The sequence below is a fragment of the Entelurus aequoreus genome, linkage group LG16 (assembly GCF_033978785.1).
Source record: "Entelurus aequoreus isolate RoL-2023_Sb linkage group LG16, RoL_Eaeq_v1.1, whole genome shotgun sequence".
In the NCBI taxonomy this organism is placed as follows: Eukaryota; Metazoa; Chordata; class Actinopteri; order Syngnathiformes; family Syngnathidae; genus Entelurus; species Entelurus aequoreus.
Genome location: NC_084746.1, coordinates 10,615,985 through 10,634,110, shown reverse-complemented (window position 1 = coordinate 10,634,110; position 18,126 = coordinate 10,615,985). Strand labels below are relative to the sequence as shown.

The 18,126-nt window shown below is 37.3% G+C and overlaps 1 protein-coding gene across 1 annotated transcript in view; it reads right to left on the bottom strand.

Moving 5' to 3' along the window:
- LOC133630591 (receptor-type tyrosine-protein phosphatase S-like) overlaps nt 1-18,126 on the bottom strand; it is a 375,093-nt gene that overhangs the window by 156,324 nt on the left and 200,643 nt on the right. The window contains exon 6 of the mRNA XM_062022176.1: nt 6,504-6,614. Coding sequence (XP_061878160.1) covers nt 6,504-6,614 — 111 coding nt within the window. The remainder of the gene's footprint in view (nt 1-6,503; nt 6,615-18,126) is intronic.

Genomic DNA, 18,126 nt, shown 5'->3' with positions numbered 1-18,126 from the left:
TGTATATAAATATGTACATAAAGTGTTGTAATTATATTGTAAAATGGATGGATGGATGGGGGTTTAAAACAAAACTGTTATTATTAATTAGTAAGTATACATTTTTGGAGCCTTTTTAGAGAAAATCATATCATTGTAGTAAATTATGCAAATTACTTGATGATGCCATGGTGACCACGCCCATAGCCACGCCCCCACCGCCACAGGTATCTTGGCAGTTTATGGGAAACACTGAAGGCCTACTGAAAGGAGATTTTCTTATTTAAACGGGGATAGCAGATCCATTCTATGTGTCATACTTGATCATTTCGCGATATTGCCATATTTTTGCTGAAAGGATTTAGTAGAGAACATCGACGATTAAGTTCGCAACTTTTGGTCGCTGATAAAAAAAAAGCCTTGCCTATACCGGAAGTAGCGTGACGTCACAGGTTGAAAGGCTCCTCACATTTCCCCATTGTTTACACCAGCAGCCAGAGAGATTCGGACCGAGAACGCGACGATTACCCCAATAATTTGAGCCAGGATGAAAGATTTGTGGATGAGGAACGTGAGAGTGACGGACTAGAGTGCAGTGCAGGACGTATCTTTTTTCGCTCTGACCGTAACTTAGGTACAAGCTGGCTCATTGGATTCTACACTTTCTCCTTTTTCTATTGTGGATCACGGATTTGTATTTCAAACCACCTCGGATACTATATCCTCTTGAAAATGAGAGTCGAGAACGCGAAATGGACATTCACAGTGACTTTTATCTCCACGACAATACATCGGCGCAGCACTTTAGCTACGGAGCTAACGTGATAGCATTGTGCTTAAATGCAGATAGAAACAAAATAAATAAATCCCTGACTGGAAGGATGGACAGAAGATCAACAATACTATTAAACCATGGACATGTAAATACACGGTTAATGCTTTCCAGCCTGGCGAAGCTTAACAATGCTGTTGCTAGCGACGCCATTGAAGCTAACTTAGCAACGGGACCTCACAGAGCTATGATAAAAACATTAGCTATCCACCTACGCCAGCCCTCATCTGCTCATCAACACCCGTGCTCACCTGCGTTCCAGCGATCGACGGAGCGACGAAGGACTTCACCCGATCATCCGTGCGGTTGGCGGCTAGCGTCGGATAGCGCGTCTGCTATCCAAGTCAAAGTCCTCCTGGTTGTGTTGCTGCAGCCAGCCGCTAATACACCGATCCCACCTACAGCTTTCTTCTTTGCAGTCTCCATTGTTTATTAAAAAAATTGCAACAGATTCACCAACACAGATGTCCAGAATACTGTGGAATTATGAGATGAAAACTGAGCTATTTTGTATTGGATTCAATGGGGTACCGATACTTCTGTTTCACTGGCTACGTCACGCGCATACGTCATCATACATAGACGTTTTCAACCGGAAGTTTAGCGGGAAATTTAAAATGTTACTTTATAAGTTAACCCGGTCGTATTGGCATGTGTTGCAATGTTAAGATTTCATCATTGATATATAAACTATCAGACTGCGTGGTCGCTAGTAGTGGCTTTCAGTAGGCCTTTAACTGACCTTTATTTGACTATTTTTGTCTTTTTGTAGGTGGCTAAAATACGCGGTGCTGCTGACCGCCGTCTAACGTTACGTTACTATGTGTGACACATGGACTAACGTTACGTTATGTGTGGGCACCTAATGCAACCCTGCTTAAAAAAAAATCACTTGACAAAAAGTATGAACAAGGTAGTGAACTGCAGTGGACGCCACAGATTGTCGTGTTTGCAATGACGTTATAAGTTTAGCAGCGAGTTTACAGCAGGGGTGTCCAAACTTTTTCCACTGAGGGCCGCACACGGAAAAATTAAAGCATTTGGGGGCCATTTTGATATTTTTCATTTTCAAACCATAACAAAATATATGGATTTTTTATTTATTTTACCTTTAGGGGTCCCGGGGACCATAAAGGGTCTCAGTCATTAAAATGTTAAAAATAAGTCAGATTATTATTTTTTTAAAATTATTTAACGCTTACAGTAAATCTCTATATCAACTTCAAGTTGATATAAAGTATTACAAATTTTAAAAAATGTTTTATGGCTTTTCTGTCAAAAACAACTTAGTTTTTTTTATAGTAAAACTGAAATATGCAGTATTTAGTAATTAGAGCCCTAAAAGATCAATAATGCAGGACACCATTGATTTTAATTATTTCATATTTTTGAGTAATCACAGTGAAAAGATAAATAAAAAATCACTAATATATTTGGGATCCAAAAGGTGCCCCACTCATAAAGTGATACATTTTTATTAGTTATTCTTTTACTTTCAACACTTAAGTTACGAGATCAACTTCAGATATATCTGTCCATTTTATGCTGGAACTATTATTTTGTTTGTTTTATGCGCTTTTGTCAAATAAAACTTTGATGTTTTCATATGGCTACTACTTTTAAAGTGAAATATTTGAAGTAATTGGAGCCCTGAAAACAATTCATTATAACATGGATTTTTTGTCATTATTTTTTTTTTTTTGAGCAATGGCAAAAAAGGAAAAATAAAGAAAGACAAAAGAAAAAAAAACAGCCTGCATGGCAGCTTTTGTGTCAACATTGCAACTTTTTCTCGTTAGATTTCACCTCATTCCACTTTTTTTAATGTTCTTTTTTATTTTTACAATAGTATTTCCAGAATGTGTGGCGGGCCGCTAAACAATTAGCTGCGGGCCGCAAATGGCCCCCGGGCCGCACTTTGGACACCCCTGCTTTACAGCCTCACTGGATTAACTACACAGCAAATAAAAGTTACGTTACTTAGCCAATAAACGTTAAGTTACATTCAAAACTTACTGTTCTTTTTTTTCTTTTTTTATTATTTAAGTTATGTACATTTATATGTACATGTAGATGAGTTTGAGCAGAAATATGTCCTATAGGAATTAACTATGCACAATACCATATTAAAAAAATGCTGTGTCACATGAATGGTTTTTAAAGTAATACTTTTGTGACGTGAAAAAAACATGTGAAAAAAAAAAACCTTTGTGTTTACTTTTTGATACTAAAATAAAACACAAAGCAGTTTGGCTAGTAAACAAGCTTTGTTCTTCTCCAACGCCTCCTAGTGGTTCAGTACAACGGCTTGGCCAACAAAAATAAACAGGAGTGACACCTCTCACATCGAATACACAATCTTCACAGCCTGCGTCCAATTCGATGAGATGACAAAACATTTAGCGACTTTTATTTTATTTTGTAGTAGTAGCGACTTCCTCCTGGTCAACTCCCTTTGTTTTCACTTTAAGGAAGTGTGCATGTAAGTGACGTCGAAACCACATTGGGGCCACATTGGGGCCTGTGTGTGTTTACACTGGAGTCTGATGAGAATCCCATAAATATACTCCACTATATACATCCATTCATACTTTATATTACTTTTATTTACTTTCACCTAAAAAAATACACATTTTTAAGGTGTTGCGACTTTTATTTTATTTTGTAGTAATAGCGACTTCCTCCCAGTCAACTTCCTTTGTTTTCACTTCATGGAAATGCGCATGCAAGTGACGTCGAGGCCACATTGGGGCCACATTGGGGCCTGTGTGCGTTTACACTGAAGTCTGATAAGAATCTCATAAATATATTACACTATATACATCTATTCATACTATATATTTGATTAATTTTCCCATAAAAAACCCCAAACATTTTTAAGGTGTTGTGACTTTTATTTTGTAGTATTAGCGAATTACTTCCTCCCGGTCAACTTCCTTTGTTTTCACTTTACTGAAGTGTGCACGCAAGTGATGTCGAGGCCACATTGGGGCCTTTGTGTGTTTACACTGGAGTCTGATAAGAATCCCATAAATATATTAATAATAATAATAATAATAATAATAATAATAATAATAATGAATTACATTTGTAACGCACTTTACATTTGTTAAAATCTTGAAGTGCTACAAAGTATAAAAAAAATAAAAAATAAAATAAATAAAATAAAAAAAAGGTTAAAAATAGAAAGTTAGAATATATAATAGAAAATTTAAATAGAAATAAAAACATGAAAACCACTAGATAAAACATAGAAACAGATAAAATAGAATTAAAAATCACTGGATAAAAGAGATAGGCAAGCAGTGCATTTAAAAACAAGATGGCAGAGAAATGAGATAAAAGCTGTGCTAAAAAAAAAGTGGGTTTTTAGTCCCTTCTTAAAACGGTGGACCGACTGTGGTGCTCTAAGATACTTTTATTTACTTTCACTTGAAAAAACACTCATTTTTAAGCTGTTACGACTTTTATCTTATTTTGTAGTAGTAGCAACTTCCTCCAGGTCAACTTCCTTTGTTTTCGCTTTATGGAAGTGTGCATGCAAGTGACGTCGAGGCCACATTGGGGCCACATTGGAGCCACAATGGGGCCACATTGGAGCCACATTGGGGCCACATTGGAGCCACATTGGGGCCACATTGGGGCCACATTGGGGCCACATTGGGGCCCCGTTGGGGCCACAACCCACGTTGGGGCCATGTTGGAGCCACTTTGGGGCCACGTTGGGGCCACTTTGGAGCCACGTTGGGGCCACATTGGAGCCACGTTGGGGCCACGTAGGGGCCACATTGGGGCAACATTGGGGCAACATTAGGGCCACATTAGGGCCACGTTGGGGCCACGTTGGGGCCACGTTGGGGCCACGTTGGGGCCACGTTGGGGCCACGTTGGGGCCACTTTGGGGCCACGTTGGAGCCACGTTGGAGCCACGTTGGGGCCACATTAGGGCCACGTTTAAGCCACGTTGGGGCCACATTGGGGCCACATTGGAGCCACATTGGGGCCACATTGGAGCCACAATGGGGCCACATTGGAGCCACATTGGGGCCACATTGGAGCCACAATGGGGCCACATTGGGGCCACATTGGGGCCACATTGGAGCCACATTGGAGCCACAATGGGGCCACATTGGAGCCACATTGGGGCCACATTGGAGCCACATTGGGGCCACTTTGGGGCCACATTGGGGCCACGTTGGAGCCACATTGGGGCCACATTGGGGCCACATTGGAGCCACATTGGAGCCACATTAAGGCCACATTAGGGCCCCGTTGGAGCCCCGTTGGGGCCACTTTGGGGCCACAACCCACGTTGGGGCCACGTTGGAGCCACTTTGGGGCCACTTTGGGGCCACATTGGGGCAACATTAGGGCCACATTAGGGCCACGTTGGAGCCACGTTGGGGCCACGTTGGGGCCACATTGGGGCCACATTGGAGCCACACTGGAGCCACATTAAGGCCACATTAGGGCCACGTTGGGGCCACTTTGGGGCCACAAACCACGTTGGGGCCACATTGGAGCCACAATGGGGCCACATTGGAGCCACATTGGGGCCACATTGGAGCCACAATGGGGCCACATTGGGGCCACATTGGGGCCACATTGGAGCCACAATGGGGCCACATTGGAGCCACATTGGGGCCACATTGGAGCCACATTGGGGCCACTTTGGGGCCACATTGGGGCCACGTTGGAGCCACATTGGGGCCACATTGGGGCCACATTGGGGCCACATTGGAGCCACATTGGAGCCACATTAAGGCCACATTAGGGCCACGTTGGAGCCACGTTGGGGCCACTTTGGGGCCACAACCCACGTTGGGGCCACGTTGGAGCCACTTTGGGGCCACGTTGGGGCCACATTGGGGCAACATTAGGGCCACATTAGGGCCACGTTGGAGCCACGTTGGGGCCACGTTGGGGCCACATTGGAGCCACATTGGAGCCACATTGGAGCCACATTAGGGCCACGTTGGAGCCACGTTGGGGCCCCGTTGGGGCCACTTTGGGGCCACAACCCACGTTGGGGCCACGTTGGAGCCACTTTGGGGCCACGTTGGGGCCACATTGGAGCCATATTGGAGCCACGTTGGGGCCACGTTGGGGCCACATTGGGGCAACATTGGGGCAACATTAGGGCCACATTAGGGCCACGTTGGAGCCACGTTGGGGCCACGTTGGGGCCACGTTGGGGCCACGTTGGGGCCACGTTGGAGCCACGTTGGGGCCACTTTGGGGCCACGTTGGAGCCACGTTGGGGCCACATTAGGGCCACGTTTAAGCCACGTTGGGGCCACATTGGGGCCACATTGGAGCCACATTGGAGCCACATTGGAGACACATTGGAGCCACATTGGAGCCACATTGGAGCCACATTAGGGCCACATTAGGGCCACATTGGGGCCACATTGGGGCCACATTGGGGCCACATTGGAGCCACATTGGAGCCACATTGGAGCCACATTGGAGCCACATTGATGTTGATGTACAAAGGCAAAATAAAAAAAGTGTATTTATGTGAATACTTCTGGGCCTAACAGGAGAGATGAGTTCCAAAGTGTGGTATGTTTGCACGGTCTAAGGTGGTGTAGTGAACATGGTAGAAGACTGCAGACAATGGTAGTAATGCAGAAGACAAGAGAGGTACAGTAAGTGTGTGTTCGCTGGTGTGGTGTTGCCAGGTCCCTACCTCGCACGTAGAGGTTGGCCGGCGAGGAGTAGCGCACCCCTTGAGAATTGGTGGCCACGCACTCGTACTTCCCTTGGTCCGTCTCCTCGCTGTTCTCGATCTGTAACGCTCCTGTGGGGAAGAAGACACATTTACAGTTGAGTCGTTTTTGAAGATGCCAAAAGCGGTGAAGTCGTCACGTTGTGTAAATGGTAAATAAAAAGAGAAGACAACAAATCCTTTTCAACTTATATTCAATTGAATAGACTGCAAAGACAAGATATTTCATGTTCAAACTGAGAAACTTTGGCAAATAATCATGAACTTAGAATTGAATGGCAGCAATACATTGCAAAAAAGGGCATGTTCACCACTGTGTTACATGGCCTTTCCTTTTAACAACACTCAATAAAGGTTTGGGAACTGAGGAGACACATTTTTGAAGTGGAATTCTTTCCCATTCTTGCTTGATGTACAGCTTAAGTTGTTCAACAGTCTCCCTTCTCATATTTTAGCCTTCACATTTTCAATGGGAGACAGGTCTGGACTACAGGCAGGCCAGTCTAGTACCCGCACTCTTTTACTATGAAGCCACGCTGTTGTAACACGTGGCTTGGCATCGTTTTGCTGAAATAAGCAGGGGCGTCCATGGTAACATTGCTTGGATGGCAACATATGTTGCTCCAAAAGCTGTATGTACCTTTCAGCATTAATGGTGCCTTCACAGATGTGTAAGTTACCCATGTCTTGGCCACTAATACACCCCCATACCATTGGAGCCACATTGGGGCCACTTTGGGGCCACATTGGGGCCACGTTGGAGCCACATTGGGGCCACATTGGGGCCACATTGGAGCCACATTAAGGCCACATTAGGGCCACGTTGGAGCCACGTTGGGGCCCCGTTGGGGCCACGTTGGGGCCACAACCCACGTTGGGGCCACAACCCACGTTGGGGCCACGTTGGAGCCACTTTGGGGCCACGTTGGGGCCACATTGGAGCCATATTGGAGCCACGTTGGGGCCACGTTGGGGCCACGTTGGGGCAACATTGGGGCAACGTTAGGGCCACGTTAGGGCCACGTTAGGGCCACGTTGGAGCCACGTTGGAGCCACGTTGGGGCCACGTTGGGGCCACGTTGGGGCCACATTAGGGCCACGTTTAAGCCACGTTGGGGCCACATTGGGGCCACATTGGAGCCACATTGGGGCCACATTGGAGCCACATTGGGGCCACATTGGAGCCACATTGGAGACACATTGGGGCCACATTGGAGCCACATTGGGGCCACATTGGAGCCACAATGGGGCCACATTGGAGCCACATTGGGGCCACATTGGAGCCACATGCTGCCTTTTACACTTTCACCCTAAAACAGTCCGAATGGTTCATTTCCTCTTCGTTGACGTCCACAGTTTCCAAAAACAATTTGAAATGTGGACTCGTTAGACCACAGAACACTTTTTCCACATTGCGTCAGTCCATCTGAGGTGAGCCGCTTCTGGGTGTTGTTGATAAATGGCTTTGCATAGTAGAGTTTTAACTTGCGCTTACAGATGTGGCGACCGACTGTAGTTACCGACAGTGGTTTTCTGAAGTGTTCCCGAGCCCACGTGGTGATATCCTTTACACACCGATGTCGATGTTGATGCAGTACCACATGAGGGATCGAAGGTCACGCGCATTCAATGTCGGTTTTCAACCTTTCTCCAGATTCTCTGAACCCTTTGGTGATATCACGGAGCGTAGATGGTGAAATCCCTAAATTCCTTGCAATAGCTTGGTTGAGAAATGTTGTTCTTAAACAATTCGCTCAGGCATTTGTTGACAAAGTGGTGACCCTCGCCCCCGTCCTTGTTTGTGAACGACTGAGCGTTTCACGGAAGCTGCTTTTATACCCAATCATGGCACCCACCTGTTCCCAATAAGTCTTTTGATGAGCATTCCTCAACTCTCTCTGTCTTTTTTGGCACTTGTGCCAGCTTTTTTGAAACATGTCACAGGCATCAAATTCCAAATGAGCTAATATTTGCAAAAAAATAACAAAGTTTCTCAGTGTGAACATGAAATATCTTGTCTTTGCAGTCTATTCAATTGAAAATAAGTTGAAAATGATTTGTTGTATTCTCTTTTTATTTACAATTTACACAACTTGACAACTTCATGCTTTGTTGTTATTTTTCCGTGAGGCGCCCTGTGGATGGAGGCGACCTCGTCCCGCCTCCTTACAGACGGCATAAACGGTGAGAGATTTAAAAAAAAGAATGCACAAAGAAGTCTCCAGGAAGACGGTTAAAATGTTTTGTTGCGGTGCACTTTTGATGAGTTACCCAGCAACACCCGCCATGCTCGCCTCCTCACCTTCCATCCTCTCAGACTACAAATGTCCCAACATTTCTCAGGTGTTCTTTTCTTCTGGCGGGTTTAAAGGCGTCTATTCTTACCGCCGCGCGTGTGTGTGTTCCCTCACGCTAACGGGCCTTTTTGAATTACCGGCAAAAAGATTTCCTTTTTTGTTCTTGCAGCCTGCTGTATCAAATTCATCTCATCCGCAACAGACTTCCACGTGAAGCCTGAGGAGCCAAGTACAAAACCAAGGTTTACACTCTGCTGCATTGCGCTGAGCAAAGAACAAAAAAGGCAGGATTCAAAACGCGCGCACACGCACGCACGCACGCACGCACGCACGCACGCCACGCACGCACACATACTTGTATTTGTTACCTTCTTGAGACCTGAGAAAAATGCCTCCCTCTTTAGGACCAGCCTTTCTAGATATATAAAGATGTGTATTTACAACATTAATAATATATACATACTATGCACATATAAAAAAGCTTGTTGTGAAAATGAGTTGGAATTTCAAAATAAAAGTTGTCATTTTACTCAACGCAAGACCTGAGAAAGGACCAGCCTTTCTAGATATATAAAGAAGTGTATTTACAACATTAATAATATATACATACTATGCACATATAAAAAAGCTTGTTGTGAAAAATGAGTTGGAATTTCACAAGAAAAAGGTCACAAATTCACAAGAAAAACGTAGAATTTTGGCGGTGTTGTTATAAAAGTTGTCATTTTACTTAACGCAAGTTAAAATTTTACAAGAAAAACTGAACATTTGTACAATATTATGATAAAAGTTGGAATTTTACTCAATAACAGTCGCAGTTTTACAAGAAAAGCTTACAATTTTGGCAATTTTATGAAAAGAGTCGTAATTTTACTCGACAAAAGTCAAAATTTTATAAGAAAACTTTAACATTTTAGCAATATTATAATAATAATCGGAATTTTACTTGGCAAAATTATGACCAAAGTCATCATTTTGCTCAAAAAATGTCACTATTCTACAAGAACAAAAAAAAAATTGGCAACATTGTGATAAAAGTCAGAATTTGATACGACAAATGTCACCATTTTGCATTAAAAAGTAATAATTTTACATAAAAAAAGTAAAAATTTTACCAGAAAATATTGCAATATTACAGAAACAGAAAGAATATGAGAAATTGTTCCTAATTTTATAAGAAAAAAGTTGACTTATTGTGAGAAAAAGACTGATTTTAGTATTTTTTTAAATATTTTGTTTGTAATTAGTTTTTAATTTGTATTATTTACTTACACACACAAACACACACACACACACATACACACACGCACACGCACACGCACGCACACACACACACACACACACACACACACACACACACGCACACACACACACACACACACACACACACACACACACACACACACACACACACACACACACACATTCTTGTATTTCATACCTTCTTGAGACCTGAGAAAAATGCCTCCCTCTTTAGGACCAGCCTTTCTAGATATATAAAGAAGTGTATTTACAACATTATTAATATATACATACTATGCACATATAAAAAAGCTTGTTGTGAAAAATGAGTTGGAATTTCAAAATAAAAGTTGTCATTTGACTCAACGCAAGTCAACATTTGACAAGAAAAACTGAACATTTGTGCAATAATATGATCAAAGTTGGAATTTTACTCAATAACAGTCTCAGTTTTACAAGAAAAGCTTACAATTTTGGCAATTTTATGAAAAGAGTCGTCATTTTATAAGAAAACTTAAAAATGTTGACAATATTATCATAATAATCATAATTTTACTTGGCCAAGTTATGACAAAAGTCATCATTTTACTCAAAAAATGTCACTATTTTACAACAACAACAAAATTGGCAACATTGTGATAAAAGTCAGAATTTGATATGACAAATGCTACCATTTTGCATTAAAAAGTAATAATTTTACCAGAAAAGATTGCAATATTACAGAAACAGAAAGAATGTGAGACATTGTTCCTAATTTTATAAGAAAAAAGTCGACTTATTGTGAGAAAAAGACTGATTTTAGTAATTTTTTTAATATTTTGTTTGTAATTAGTTTTTAATTTGTATTATTTACTTACACACACACACACACACACACACACACACACACACACACACACACACACACACACACACACACACACACACACACACACACACACACACACACACACACACACACTTGTATTTGTTACCTTCTTGAGACCTGAGAAAAATGCCTCCCTCTTTAGGACCAGCCTTTCTAGATATATAAAGAAGTGTATTTACAACATTAATAATATATACATACTATGCACATATAAAAAAGCTTGTTGTGAAAAATGAGTTGGAATTTCAAAATAAAAGTTGTCATTTTACTCAACGCAAGTCAACATTTGACAAGAAAAACTGAACATTTGTGCAATATTATGATAAAAGTTGGAATTTTACTCAATAACAGTCGCAGTTTTACAAGAAAAGCTTTTTTGGCAATTTTATGAAAAGAGTCGTCATTTTATAAGAAAACTTAAAAATGTTGACAATATTATCATAATAATCATAATTTTACTTGGCCAAATTATGACAAAAGTCATCATTTTACTCAAAAAATGTCACTATTTTACAACAACAAAAAAATTGGCAACATTGTGATAAAAGTCAGAATTTGATATGACAAATGTCACCATTTTGCATTAAAAAGTAATAGTTTTACCAGAAAAGATTGCAATATTACAGAAACAGAAAGAATGTGAGAAATTGTTCCTAATTTTATAAGAAAAAGTTGACTTATTGTGAGAAAAAGACTGATTTAGTAATTTTTAAATATTTTGTTTTGTAATTAGTTTTTTAATTTGTATTATTTACTTACACACAACACACACACACACACACACACACACACACACACACACACACACACACACACACACACACACACACACACACACACACACACACACACACACCACACACACACACACACACACACACACACACTTGTATTTGTTACCTTCTTGAGACCTGAGAAAAATGCCTCCCTCTTTAGGACCAGCCTTTCTAGATATATAAAGATGTGTATTTACAACATTAATAATATATACATACTATGCAAATATAAAAAAGTTTGTTGTGAAAAATGAGTTGGAATTTCACAAGAAAAAGGTCACAAATTCACAAGAAAAAACGTAGAATTTGGCGGCGGGTGTTATAAAAGTTGTCATTTTACTCGACGCAAGTCAAAATTTGACAAGAAAAACTGAACATTTGTGCAATATTATGATAAAGTTGGAATTGTACTCATAAAGCAGTCGCAATTTTACAAGAAAAGCTAAAATGTTGGCAATTTTATGAAAGGAGTCATAATTTTACTTGACAAAAGTCAAAATTTTAAAAGAAAACTTAAAACATTTGGCAATATTATAATAATAATAAGAATTTTACTTGGCAAAAATGATGACAAAAGTCATCATTTTTAATCAAAAATTTCACTATTTTACAAAAACGACAACAAAATTGGCAATATTGTGATAAAAGTCATTATTTTGATATGACAAATGTCACCATTTGCATTAAAAAGTAATAATTTTACATAAAAAAGTAAAAATTTTACAGAAAATATTGCAATATTACAGAAACAGAAAGAATATGAGAAATTGTTCCTAATTTTATAAGAAAAAAGTCGACTTATTGTGAGAAAAAGACTGATTTTAGTTATTTTTTAAATATTTTGTTTGTAATTAGTTTTACATTTTTATTATTTACTTACACACACACACACCACACACACACACACACACACACACACACACACACACACACACACACACACACACACACACACACACACACACACACTTGTATTTGTTACCTTCTTGAGACCTGAGAAAAATGCCTCCCTCTTTAGACCAGCCTTTCTAGATATATAAAGAAGTGTATTTACAACATTAATAATATATACATACTATGCACATATAAAAAAGCTTGTTGTGAAAAATGAGTTGGAATTTCAAAATAAAAGTTGTCATTTGACTCAACGCAAGTCAACATTTGACAAGAAAACTGAACATTTGTGCAAAATTATGATCAAAGTTGGAATTTTACTCAATAACAGTCGCAGTTTTACAAGAAAAGCTTACAATTTTGGCAATTTTATGAAAAGAGTCGTCATTTATAAGAAAACTTAAAAATGTTGACAATATTATCATAATAATCAGAATTTTACTTGGCCAAATTATGACAAAAGTCATCATTTTACTCAAAAAATGTCACTATTTTACAAGAACGACAACAAAATTGACAATATTGTGATACAAGTCAGAATTTTATATGACAAATGTCACCATTTTGCATTAAAAAGTAATAGTTTTAAGAGAATATATTGCAATATTACAGAAACAGAAATAATATGAGAAATTGTTCCCAATTTTAAAAGAAAAAAGTCGACACATTGTGAGAAAAAGACAGATTTTAGTTATATTTACTCACACACACACACACACACACACACACACACACACACACACACACACACACACACACACACACACACACACACACACACACACACACACACACACACACACACACACACACTTGTATTTGTTACCTTCTTGAGACCTGAGAAAAATGCCTCCCTCTTTAGGACCAGCCTTTCTGGATATATAAAGAAGTGTATTTACAACATTAATAATATATACATACTATGCACATATAAAAAAGCTTGTTGTGAAAAATGAGTTGGAATTTCAAAATAAAAGTTGTCATTTTACTCAACGCAAGTCAACATTTGACAAGAAAAACTGAACATTTGTGCAATATTATGATCAAAGTTGGAATTTTACTCAATAACAGTCGCAGTTTTACAAGAAAAGCTCACCATTTTGGCAATTTTATGAAAAGAGTCGTCATTTTATAAGAAAACTTAAAAATGTTGACAATATTATCATAATAATCAGAATTTTACTTGGCCAAATTATGACAAAAGTCATCATTTTACTCAAAAAATGTCACTATTTTACAACAACAAAAAAATTGGCAACATTGTGATAAAAGTCAGAATTTGATATGACAAATGTCACCATTTTGCATTAAAAAGTAATAATTTTACCAGAAAAGATTGCAATATTACAGAAACAGAAAGAATGTGAGAAATTGTTCCTAATTTTATAAGAAAAAAGTTGACTTATTGTGAGAAAAAGACTGATTTTAGTAATTTTTTAAATATTTTGTTTGTAATTATTTTTTCAATTTGTATTATTTACTTACACACACACACACACACACACACACACACACACACACACACACACACACACACACACACACACACACACACACACACACACACACACACACACACACACACACACACACACACACACACACACACACACACACACACACACACACTTGTATTTGTTACCTTCTTGAGACCTGAGAAAAATGCCTCCCTCTTTAGGACCAGCCTTTCTAGATATATAAAGATGTGTATTTACAACATTAATAATATATACATACTATGCACATATAAAAAAGTTTGTTGTGAAAAATGAGTTGGAATTTCACAAGAAAAAGGTCACAAATTCACAAGAAAAACGTAGAATTTTGGCGGCGGTGTTATAAAAGTTGTCATTTTACTCGACGCAAGTCAAAATTTGACAAGAAAAACTGAACATTTGTGCAATATTATGATAAAAGTTGGAATTGTACTCAAAAGCAGTCGCAATTTTACAAGAAAAGCTTAAAATGTTGGCAATTTTATGAAAGGAGTCATAATTTTACTTGACAAAAGTCAAAATTTTAAAAGAAAACTTAAAACATTTGGCAATATTATAATAATAAGAATTTTACTTGGCAAAATGATGACAAAAGTCATCATTTTAATCAAAAAATTTCACTATTTTACAAAAACGACAACAAAATTGGCAATATTGTGATAAAAGTCATTATTTGATATGACAAATGTCACCATTTTGCATTAAAAAGTAATAATTTTACATAAAAAAGTAAAAATGTTACCAGAAAATATTGCAATATTACAGAAACAGAAAGAATATGAGAAATTGTTCCTAATTTTATAAGAAAAAAGTCGACTTATTGTGAGAAAAAGACTGATTTTAGTAATTTTTTAAATATTTTGTTTGTAATTAGTTTTTGATTTTTATTATTTACTTACACACACACACACACACACACACACACACACACACACACACACACACACACACACACACACACACACACACACACACACACACACACACACACACACACACACACACACACACATTATTGTATTTGTTACCTTTTTGAGACCTGAGAAAAAAGCCATAAAGAAGTGTATTTACAACATTAATAATATATACATACTATGCACATATTTAAAAAAAGCTTGTTGTGAAAAATAAGTTGGAATTTCAAAAGAAAAAGGTCACAAATTCACAAGAAAAATGTAGAGTTTTGGCGGTGTTGTAATAAAAGTCGTCATTTTACTCAACGCAAGTCAAAATTTGACAAGAAAAACTGAGCATGTGTGCAATATTATGATAAAAGTTGGAATTTTACTCTAACAGTCGCAGTTTTACAAGAAAAGCTTAACATTTTGGCAATTTTATGAAAAGAGTCGTAATTTTACTCGACAAAAGTCAAAATTTTATAACTTTACAATTTTGGCAATATTACAATAATAATCTGAATTTTTACTTGGCAAAATTATGACAAAAGTCGTCAATTGACTCAAAAAATTTCACTATTTTACAAGAACAACAAAAAAATTGGCAAAATTGTGATAAAAGTCAGAATTTTTCTACACAAAAAATTCATAATTTTACGAGAAAATATTGCAATATTATAGAAACAGTAAGATTTTTTTTGTTGTTGAATTTTTTGTTTGTAATTGGTTTTTAATATTCATTATTTACTTCAAGTTATTACAGTATGTCTCTTTGGAGCAATGTTCACAGACTATAGTATTTGGCTCTCTATTAGATGCAATGGTTTTCCGTATTGGGACCATGATTTATGTCCTCCCTTGTTCACACCTCGTCATATGGAAGCTACTTTTCCTTGTTGATGTCTCAAGAAGGGTGGAAACAAAAAAAATCCTGACTTTGGAGCAATGTTCACGGACTCTAGTATTTGGCTCTCTATTAGATGCAATGGTTTTCCGTATTGGGACCATGATTTATGTCCTCCCTTATTCACACCTCCTCATATGGAAGCTACTTTTCCTTGTTGATGTCTCAAGAAGGGTAGAAACAAAAAAAAATCCTGACTTTGGAGCAATGTTCACGGACTCTAGTATTTGGCTCTCTATTAGATGCAATGGTTTTCTGTATTGGGACCATGATTTATGTCCTAACTTGTTCACACCTCCTCATATGGAAGCTACTTTTCCTTGTTGATGTCTCAAAATGGTAGAAATACAACAACACACACACACACACACTTGGTTGATAATGCACAGAGAGAACAAATGGTACACACACAGTCATGCGCCACAATCTGGATTCTCTCATATGAGGACACTTTAAGGGCCCGGGGCTGGTTAAATACGGTATATCTCTACTTTACTGTCAGAATATCTTCAGGATTCATTAAAGCTCGCCTGAGAGGTGACCTTTAACCTTCTGCCCTAATAAAGTCATAATTGTCACCAAAAGCAAGGTGATTTATTTTGTGCACACTTTCCAATGCACAGTTTGGGAAAGGTTAATTTGTTTTTTTTTATGGGCAGATATAATCTTCCAGGGATGGTTGGTGGTTATTACTATTTTAATTAATACTTTTAATGAACACTATTTATTACGACAACATGACAATGGTTTAAACTGTACTTTATTGATCCCTGGGGGAAATTCAGCACCACAGAGTTCACTCACAATAGACAATAAACTCTTAGGTATTTTTTACATGTGAATAATATAAATACAGTCTATTATACAGCATTATTCACATGTGAATAATATAAATACAGTCTATTATACAGCATTATTCACATGTGAATAATATAAATACAGTCTATTATACAGCATTATTCACATGTGAATAATATGAATACAGTCTATTATACAGCATTATTAACATGTGAATAATATAAATACAGTCTATTATACAGCATTATTCACATGTGAATAATATGAATACAGTCTATTATACAGCATTATTCACATGTGAATAATATACATAGTCTATTATACAGAATTATTCACATGTGAATAATATAAATACAGTCTATTATACAGCATTATTCACATGTGAATAGTATAAATACAGTCTATTATACAGAATTATTCACATTGTGAATAACATAAATACAGTATATTATACAGCATTAATCACATGTTAATAATATGAATACAGTCTATTATACAGTATTATTCACATGTGAATAATATAAATACAGTCTATTATACAGCATTATTTACATGTGAATAATATAGTCTTTTATACAGCATTATTCACATGTGAATAATATAAATAGTCTATTATACAGCATTATTCACATGTGAATAATATAAATACAGTCTATTATACAGCATTATTTACATGTGAATAATATAAATAGTCTATTATACAGCATTATTCACATGTGAATAATATAAATAGTCTATTATACAGAATTATTCACATGTGAATAATATAAATACAGTCTATTATACAGCATTATTCACATGTGAATAATATTAATAGTCTATTATACAGCATTACTCACATGTGAATAATATAAATACAGTCTATTATACAGCATTATTCACATGTGAATAATATAAATAGTCTATTATACAGAATTATTCACATGTGAATAATATAAATACAGTCTATTATACAGCATTATTCACATGTGAATAATATAAATACAGTCTATTATACAGCATTATTCACATGTGAATAATATTAATACAGTCTATTATACAGCATTATTTACATGTGAATAATATAAATAGTCTATTATACAGCATTATTCACATGTGAATAATATAAATAGTCTATTAAACAGAATTATTCACATGTGAATAATATAAATACAGTCTATTATACAGCATTATTCACATGTGAATAATATAAATAGTCTATTATACAGCATTATTCACATGTGAATAATATAAATACAGTCTATTATACAGCATTATTCACATGTGAATAATATTAATAGTCTATTATACAGCATTACTCACATGTGAATAATATAAATACAGTCTATTATACAGCATTATTCACATGTGAATAATATAAATAGTCTATTATACAGAATTATTCACATGTGAAAAATATAAATACAGTCTATT